General features: G+C 43.0%; 2 protein-coding genes across 6 annotated transcripts in view; one reads left to right on the top strand and one right to left on the bottom strand.

Annotated features, from left to right (window-relative positions):
• LOC133466620 (transmembrane protease serine 9-like) overlaps positions 1-7,509 on the bottom strand; it is an 8,403-nt gene extending 894 nt beyond the window's left edge. The window contains exons 1-9 of the mRNA XM_061750538.1: positions 7,406-7,509; positions 5,940-5,960; positions 5,648-5,810; positions 4,414-4,679; positions 3,584-3,729; positions 2,950-3,256; positions 2,613-2,778; positions 287-549; position 1 (exon numbers count right to left, since the gene is read on the bottom strand). The exon at position 1 is cut by the window's left edge and continues 148 nt beyond it. Of these exons, the coding sequence (XP_061606522.1) occupies position 1; positions 287-549; positions 2,613-2,778; positions 2,950-3,256; positions 3,584-3,729; positions 4,414-4,679; positions 5,648-5,810; positions 5,940-5,960; positions 7,406-7,451 (1,379 nt within the window). The 5' untranslated portion in view covers positions 7,452-7,509. The remainder of the gene's footprint in view (positions 2-286; positions 550-2,612; positions 2,779-2,949; positions 3,257-3,583; positions 3,730-4,413; positions 4,680-5,647; positions 5,811-5,939; positions 5,961-7,405) is intronic.
• Positions 3,953-9,241, top strand: part of rrn3 (RRN3 homolog, RNA polymerase I transcription factor) — a 31,042-nt gene continuing 25,753 nt past the window's right edge. For 2 of the 5 annotated variants that reach the window (XM_061750535.1, XM_061750536.1), the window contains exon 1: positions 5,974-7,525. In XM_061750535.1, the coding sequence (XP_061606519.1) occupies positions 7,466-7,525 (60 nt within the window). In that variant the 5' untranslated portion in view covers positions 5,974-7,465. Of the gene's footprint in view, positions 4,057-5,973; positions 7,526-9,241 lie in introns of those variants that run through there. The other 3 variants (XM_061750537.1, XM_061750533.1, XM_061750534.1) reach the window with 2 other exon arrangements.

Genomic DNA, 9,241 nt, shown 5'->3' with positions numbered 1-9,241 from the left:
ACTGCACACACACACACACACACACCAACGGCAACTCAATGAGCACTAACAAGCTATGGTCAGTGCCCCATGAAAAGAAGACATTGTGTAAACACCAAAAAGAAAATTAAGTGTTCAACAGCGAAAAAGCATTTAGCATTTTCCAAAATCCTGATGTACTTTTGTTGTAAACATCGGAGACAATTTGGATTCAAGACAAAACTAAAGTGTCTCCTTTTCCTTTGGGTTTGTCCCGTCAGAGGTTTTTTTTTGTAAATATCTAAGATAACAGGGAGTACCAACTGACCTCCCGTGCTGATGTCTCCCCAGCCGGTGACCCAGCTCTCGGTTCCGGCGGAGAAGGAGCTTTGGTCAGCCGCCAGGCAGACGGGCCGGATGAAGTCGTTGAAAGCCACGGGCGAGGAAAGCCTCAACAGGGCCAAGTCGTTGTCACTGGTGCACGAGTTGTAGTCAGGGTGGCGGATGATCTCGATGATTCTCCGGCGTACCTCGTTAGGATTGGGACCCTGCTGGCTTTGACGACCCAAATACGCCTTCTCACCTCTAACTCTGCACACACACACACACACACAGTGACGTTATTCGAGGCCTGCTTGAAGAGAGTAGAGTGGAGGAGGGCCGGCTGAAAAACCCTCTCAAAACTTCTCCGATGAACTCGCCTTTCTGGGCAAACCATTCACTCCTGCTGCCTGGCGATTTTGGACACAAAAAGCCTCACCTTTTTGTTCAATTTTTGTTTTCTTTCACTTAAAGTGAGGGAAAGTTGATCAACTCCTATACTGACCGCAGTGTTCCTTTTTTGGCTCATTTCTCAGCCAGAATCAATATTTTACACCTCCTTCTGCCTGCCCTAATTCAGTCACTTTTGAACCAGTCTAGAAAATGAGCACATTGCCGTATAGAATTCATATGTCATTACGTCAAGTGCAATGGTTGTGAGACGACTTAGTTCGAGGTGAACGCTCTCAGCGAATTCCATGGAAAATCCCCAGTCAGTTGCGGCCAATCAACATCATCCACCAGTCACATGATGCAAACCCTCCCCTTGGAACTGACACTTGGCCGTTCCTCAGTATTATTCACCCTGTCTTGGCATCAAGTAAAATACCTTATGTTTTGGGCAGGGTTGTTTGTGTAGTGTGTTTGTGTAAACTTCTCAAGAGAAACCAATTAGTCCACCCTACCTTGGCGTTGGGCCAATTAAAAGCTCTGATGAATGTGTCAAACTGTATCATCACTTGACTAAAATTGTATAGTTTCTTTTCAGAATGTACTGTAATTCCTTGTGTATAATCCACATTTTTCCCCCCCAAAAAATGTTCAAAAGTCAATAGTGTGCATTATGCATATGTATCGGGGAAAATGTAAAAAAAAAAAAAAACGTTCACATTTTATAAATGTATGCCGCCATCTATGATAAACCTGTACACTTTCATTCCAATATGCTACCGCCACATAGAGGTTATGAGAAAGGTGTACACTTTCATTCTAATATGCCACCACCACCGAGTGGTTATGAAAAAGGTGTAGCCTACACTTTAATTCCAATATGACAGGGATACGTATGACTGCATATATGTACAGTTGTGCTCATAAGTTTACATACCTTGGGAGAATTTCTGAAATATTTTTTTTTTTTTTTGTTATATGACTGTTGACTGAACAAAAAGCATCATTCATTTCTTTATGGTTATGTTTTGTTTAATGAAAATGCCTTTCTGTAATGCTTGACCGTTTAATTTGAATCCCTTTAAAATAAAATTCAATGTGTTTCGCCTGGTCCTTCATGTTTTCTTGAAAGAATTGTACCCATCTTACAAATTCTGACTGGGTAATCAAACATATGAGCACAACTGTATGTTACGTAATTTACAAAATAAAAGTAGGGCTGTGAATTTCAAAATAAGAGCAAGTACATTAAAAAAAGGATTTCATGCAAAAAAAATCATGCATTGTAAAAATGCATTATACATAGGTAGAAGGGTTTTCCAGACTTTTGAGGTCAACTTTGGGGGGTGCGTATTATACATGGGTGCGCATTATACACGAGAAAAGACGTTACGTGTTCAAATAAAGTGCTTAGCTTCAGAATAATTCTTTGAAAAAAAACTAACAAAATACAGATAAATTTGTTTTGATCAGGCGGCACGGTGAGCGACTGGTTAGCATATCTGCCTCACAGTTCTGAGGACCGGGGTTCAAATCCCAGCCCTGTCTGGTTGGAGTTTGCATGTTCTCCCCGTGGCTGGGTGGGTTTTCTCTGGGCACTCCGGTTTCCTCCCACATCCCAAAAACATGCATGGTGCGTTGATTGAAGACTCTAAATTGCCCGTAGGTGTGAATGTGAGTGCGAATGGTTGTTTGTTTATATGTGCCCTGCGATTGGCTGGCGACCAGTTCAGTGTACCCCGTCTCTCGCCCGAAGATAGCTGGGATAGGCTCCAGCGCGCCCGCGACTCTAGTGAGGATAAAGCGGTACAGAAAATGGACGGATGTTTTTGTCATATGGGTAGAAGCAAAATCATGCATTTTAAAAATGCATTATACATAAGTAGAAGGGTTTTCCAGACTTTTTGAGGTGATGTGTGTATGCGTGTGTGTGCGCGTCTCACCTCTTACGAAAGCAGTGTGCCGCCGACAGCACCCACTCGCTGTTGATGAGCGACCCCCCGCAGATGTGTCTCCTCCTCCTGTGCAGGCTCACCTGCCAGGGCCACGCACCTGGAGGGGCCTCCTCACCCCCCACGATGCGGGTGTTGAAAGGGGCCTGCCCGCACACTGAAAACACAAGCGTGCGCAAACACACACACACACGAGGGTGGGCAAACGTTTTGTGCTCAAGACCCAAATTAGATTTTTAAAACAGACAGATGGGCCAACTCATTTGAAAATGAGGTTTAAAAAAAGGAAAAAGGTGGAAGAAAAGAAGAAAGGGAGGCTGAAACTCACTATCAAGGAGCGGACTGGTGGGCGTGATGTTGGGGATTAGGGTTGTGGTGATGGGTGGGGCAGTGGTGGGGGGTGGCAGCCCACTGCAGCTAACCTCCACGTCTGGGTCCGTGCCCGGAGACGTGAAGGTGACAAAGCCTGGCAGGTTGTCGTTGCCTGTGAGGATGCTGATCCAATCCTGGTACTGGGACACCCGCGCGTAGACACCCGGAAAGTCCGGCCGGGCGCAACCATTACCAAAGCTCACCACCCCGCTCTGGACCCACACGGACCCTTGTTTGCTCATCATGGGACCACCGGAATCACCCTGTGGAACACCGCATTCTCTTTGTTAGGATGGAGTCAAGATCACGTTGGTGTATGTGGCACGCCGTTTCTCTCTGCCAGTGTTGTGTGTTTTTGTGCTGTTAATGTTGCTTTTAACTTAAATGGTCAACTCGCTGCTGGTGTATCATCACCAAACTTTACTTGATCTACGATTTATTGGCGACGATCAATTTCAATAGACAGGCCTCTGCATTATCAGCCTTTAAATCACTTCTTCAAACACAATTCCACTTCGGTGCACTGTACTTGCTTTTTCAGCGCATAACAAATATACTTGTTTTGTTTATCATGAAAAACATGAAGTCACCTGACAGGAGTCCTTTCCTCCCTCTCTCAGACCAGCGCAAATCATGTTGTCGGTGATACTTCCTATGCCGTAGTCACATTGGCACTGGCGGTTTCCTACTATGGGAACCTCCACTTCCATCAGGTCTTGGGGGGCCGGCAGAGGAACTGCAAACCACAACAACACCAAATGTGTGTCACTGACAAACCAGGTGTTCCTCTGCTATAGCTTGGAATGAAGTGATTGTCTTTCATTGGTTTTTACAGTTTATAGGAAAAACGGAATTTAGAGTTGCGTGCCTTCTGTGTAGTACCACATTGTGCCACACTATACCTGGCAGCACTGAGCTCTATTGCAAGACATGCAGTGTAATTAAGAGCAAGAAGAAGAGGTAGAGACTGCCCCCATAATAAGCGCCGCACGGTTAGTGGCTCTCAAGTCGCAGATAGAATATATGCTGGTGTAGCAGGGCATGACATCAACACTCGCCAAAGGTGGGTCCATTTCCACGAGCCCCCTTTTTTTTGTCAACTTCAAAGCATGTGCTAATACACAACAATTGTAAAAGAGTCCAAAAATATTCTTTCCTATGAAAGTTTTTTTTAAAAAGTCAAATGTACTTTTATCTTAAAGCACGTACCTTAAACACTTGACGTTGGAAGCTAACGATGGTTATATAAGAGCAGCTGCTTGCTGCAATTTACATATGAGCTGAAGGGTCGACTCATCGCAAAAATAATCGATGCCAGGCATAACGTACTTGTTTTCGTAAACGTCAAAGACAGTTTTCAAGGAACTAAAGGTACTCGCTTTTAGAAAAACAAAAAGGGCGATTGGGAGTGTCAACCGACCTCCCGAGCCGATGTTCCCCCAACCGGTGACCCAGCTGTCAGTTCCGGCGAAGAAGGAGCTTTGGGCCGCCGCCAGGCAGACAGGGCGGATGAAGTCATTGAAGGCCACAGGCGAGGAAAGCCTCAACAGGACCACGTCGTTGTCTAGGGTCGCCGGGTTGTAGTCGGGATGAAGGATTTGCTCCACGACGCTGCGGCTCACCTCGTTAGGATTGGAACCCATTTGGCTCTGACGACCCACAACCGCCGTCATCATAGGGCTAGTACTGCACACACACGCACACACAAAATGACTTATTTTTTTTTTTTTTTTTTTTAGGTTTGTATTGCTTTGTTGTTATTAGTTGTTTCGTTTTGTGATTGATTTGGATTATTATTGTATTGAAATATACCTTTTGGCCACTCCAGGCCACTTTTGGAGAATTCAAACCCATGAAAAGTACATTTTTTAAATTCCTTGTTATTTACTGGGGCGGCACAGCAATAGAGTGGTTAGCAAGACTGTCTCACAGTTTAGAGGTCGTGGGTTTGAATCTTGGCTCGGACCTTCCTGTGTGGAGTTTCCCCGTGCTTACGTTCCGAAAGGTGCATGTTAGCTTCACTGAAGTCTCTAAATTGTTATTAGGTGCTACCACATGACATATTTGTAGTTCCTTGAATGACTTACTGCACTCCCAGATGCCGTTTTAATTTGGAAAAAAAAGGAGGGAAAAAAATGTACTGCGCTACTGAGAATATATAAAAATGTAATTCTTGAGGTTGTTTTGTGCAAACAAACTGGAATTTGAAGGGTTAGAAAATAAAAAAAATAGTTGGATATCTTATACAAATGACAAGAACTGATGTTGGTTCAAAACTTTATGCAATAAAAAAAATACTATTTAATTGTTCAGCCTATCATTATACGTGATTGGTATCGTGAAGTCCGCTGTGATAGCAGATTGGGCCAATATTGGGGCTGAAATCTTGCGGTCCGATCCAGGCATAACATACTTTGTTTTCGTAAACGTCGACACGGTGTCGTGACCTCTGTCAAACCCCTGGAGTTTGATTGAACCTAGGTTAAGACCCATTAGCAAGAATAGATGGACAAAGACACATACTTAATAGTTTTTTGACCAATTAAGTGAAATTGGATTATTACCTACGGCAGACCTGATGATCTCATCACATGGTTGGGAATCTGTGCTTTCATTGGGGGAAATGGAGTAGTGTGTGTGTGTGTGTTTCTGACCTGCTAATGCAGTGTGCGGCTGACAGCACCCACTCGCTGTTGATTAGCGACCCCCCACAGATGTGGAGCCCGGATATATCCAGGCTCACTTGCCAGGGCCACGCACCCGGGGGGGCCGCCTCACCCCCCACGATGCGCGGGTTGAGCGGAGGCATCCCGCATACTGAACATGTGCACGCGCACGCGCACACACACACACACACACACACACACACAAGAATTGAGGTGTGTCACAAGGGAGGCAGCGAGGTGAGGAGGAAGGAAGGATGTAGGAAGGAAGGCTGCGACTCACCATTTAGTTGCGCGGCACACTCTGAAGATGCACATATGATAACGTGTCAAACTTGATCATGTGATTAATACAGTTGTGCTGACAATGATATGCAATGTATTTCAAAAGTCGCTTTTATCTTAAAAAAATGAAATAAAAATAATCAAAACACATAATAAAAGTAGTCAAAAGCTTTATTACTTGACCGACAAAGTCACGAAAAAGCAAAATGAGTCTATAAACCCAAACATTTACTGTAGAAAGTCAAAAATGTCAATGGCAGAGCAGATATTAAGACGTATTGGCACCGTTTCTGACCACTGCTTCACATCTGTGTTGCATTGAATCACTCTTGAACTATAATACAAACAGTTTAAGACTGCTGTACTACATTCCTCTGATAGCCTGGTTTCGACTCCATGCAACACAGATGTGAAACACTGGTCAAGAATGCTTCTTAGGCAACTATTCAGTGCAAAAAATCCAACCATGCAGTGCAAAATCCTTGAAGATTTTGCTTTTCTGTCAATCATGGAGCTAATATTTAGTCATATCGGCAGCTTCACATCTGTGTTGCATGGAGTCAATTGTCTTTTTTTTGGTTCCAGACCTGGACCATTGGACAACGTCTCACAATTTAGAGTTTTCAGTTCATGCCCTCAAAAGTCAAAAGTTGATTGCATTAGCGACTATTTCTAACAAGTGCATCACTTCTGTGTTGCATGGAGTCCACCCACTTGTGTCACCTGTGTGTTCATTGTTTCTGGTCTGGAATATCAGTTGACAAGTGACTCCATGCAATTGATGTGAACCAGCTATCAGCCTACAATTGCTTTTCCTGAATTTTCTTCGATGTTTTGATTTGGAATCCTGTGTTCAGTGTTTATTGTTTACATCTGCGTCAATAAAAGATAAGATAAGGCTGCTAATGTAACGAAAGGCACATAGCCTATAGACGGACACTTGGAACTGAGTCCTACCACAAATAGCGAAAATCCACCAGTAATTGACACCCTGACCCTTATAATTAAATATATATGACTCCAGATGCACAAAGCACTATTTTTGTCTAAATGAAGCTCCTCAACTCACTTGCATCTATAATAGGTTTTAGATCTGTATTTTAATGCTGTCTGCCTCTTGCGCTGGCCAGCCGAAGAACAATTCGGTGGACAATAAAAAATAATTCTATTCTATTGTTCAACATGGCGCTACTTTTATATTAGAAGAGCCTTTATCCCAAGCCCACAATCAGCAAAGTGGTGAGTGAATGAATAATGGAGGATCGGTTCACCCCAACAAATCCGTACGAATCCCAAAAGGGCACAGAACAGCAATTCCAGCCATTAGCTGATTTTTGAATTTGTCTATCCATAAGTAAAACAGTTGCAACAAATAGCAAAAAGAACACAAGGGCAAAATGGAAAGTAACATTTTCAAATGTCCTTCTTTGACCCCCTGAAAAAAAAGAAGGACGAATCTCTGACCTTTGAGCAGCAGCAGTAGAAACAACATCGACCTTGAAGTGTCCATGGCCAAGCCAGACGATGCCCGATGACTTCAGCAACCACCTTAAGTACCCACACAGGACACACCCACATACAAAGGTATGCCCTCTTTCCATACTACACTTGTGCAATGGCCACACCCACATGTAGATCAGAAAGAATTTGTGTTTCCCGAAAGTTGCGCAATTTTTTCCAGAAAGAACGACGACACACCTTAATGTCTCCTTTGCCAGGGGACGACTATTGTTATTTTATCTTCGAAACCAATTTTGGTGCAAATCCCCCAACCTGTTATTACCGTGTCAATGTCTTCGTCCAACACACACAAATAAATTATAAGAATACGCAAATAACAACAATACACACACACACACACATATATAAATAAATATATATATTTATTTATACACACGCACAGACACACGGCTGAAATAAGTATTTAACACGTCACCATTTTTCTCACTAAATATACTTCCAAAGGCGCTATCGACCCGAACATTTCACCCTATGTTGGGAACAACCCGAGTAATCCGTACATATAAAGAAAGCGGTACAAAAAAAGCTCAGAAATTAAATTGTGTGTAAAAATGTGAAATGACGCAGGGAAAAAGTATTGAACACATATGCATAAAGGCATTGAAAGCCAAGACAACACCTAAAATCTATCACTGGGGAACAATTAGAATTTTTCTTTCCCCCCCTGTTGAGTTAGACTTTAATGCTGATTAAAACTAAAATTGGCATGCTGATTCCAAAATTGCAGTCAATTTCTTCTCCACAATTTACCCTCCAGATAAGCAAAATTCCACTGATTAGCTGTAATAAGACTTCCCATCTGATTACGGTTGGACTCATCTACAGCTACGGGGCAACTTGTTTGTTTGTCAAAATTGAGACAGTGCGGTGAGAGGTGTGTGCAGCTCCCAATAGGTCAGTGCTAACAATATCTGCAAACAGAAAGCTGGCATAGTAGGAATTAAGAGGATTTGTGCTGGCTTTTCACTTAACCTTGTAACCATGGGCATACCGTTGTAAGTTATATTTTTCAATGCTGCCTTTTTTTTTCAAAGCTTGTAACTATTCGATCATAGTGTTTGATTTCCTTTGTTCCACTCTGTTCTCACTTTGTTCAAAAACTTGATGTGGTAGAGAAAAACTGAGATCAGTTTTGGATTCCGGACCCAAAAAAATTAGTTTAATACAGCTGTCAGACCTAGTTCAACAAAAATTGTGTTCCACAGTGCAGCAAAGTTTCATGTCAATAGCACCTTTGGAAATATATTTAATGAGAAAAATGGTACTACACACACAAACACACACACACAGACAGACACACACAGCAGCTGACATAAGTATTTAACACGTCACCATTTTTCTGACTAAGAGAGTGGGACTTACCAAAGTGAAGCTGCGCATTTCTGGACTTGTCTTTATGGTTAATTTTTTGTACTAATAAAATATGCAGGTATACCTAGAGCATGTTTTGAATACCTATAGCATGTTTTGAATTTAAAAAAATATATATATATTTGTCTCATTTGTGTGTTCGGTGAATGTACGAATGAAACTTGCAGGGCTCACTACCTCCAACGAGCTTAACAGCCACTGATTTAGACATAAACCAAATGTGGACTAAATGGACACATGGAGGGGCGCAGCCAGAGTTTTTTGGGTGGGTGGTTGGTTGGGGGGGGGGGGGTCTCTGATCGAAAATGTTCACCCGGAACAACACTATATTGGGGGCATCCGCAGGGTTGCCGTGAATGGCGGCCTTGGCCACCCCACCACGGCCACCACGTAGCTCTGCCCCTGGAC

Source organism: Phyllopteryx taeniolatus, chromosome 16 (assembly GCF_024500385.1).
Source record: "Phyllopteryx taeniolatus isolate TA_2022b chromosome 16, UOR_Ptae_1.2, whole genome shotgun sequence".
Classification (NCBI taxonomy): domain Eukaryota; kingdom Metazoa; phylum Chordata; class Actinopteri; order Syngnathiformes; family Syngnathidae; genus Phyllopteryx; species Phyllopteryx taeniolatus.
This window is presented reverse-complemented; position numbering and strand designations above follow the sequence as displayed.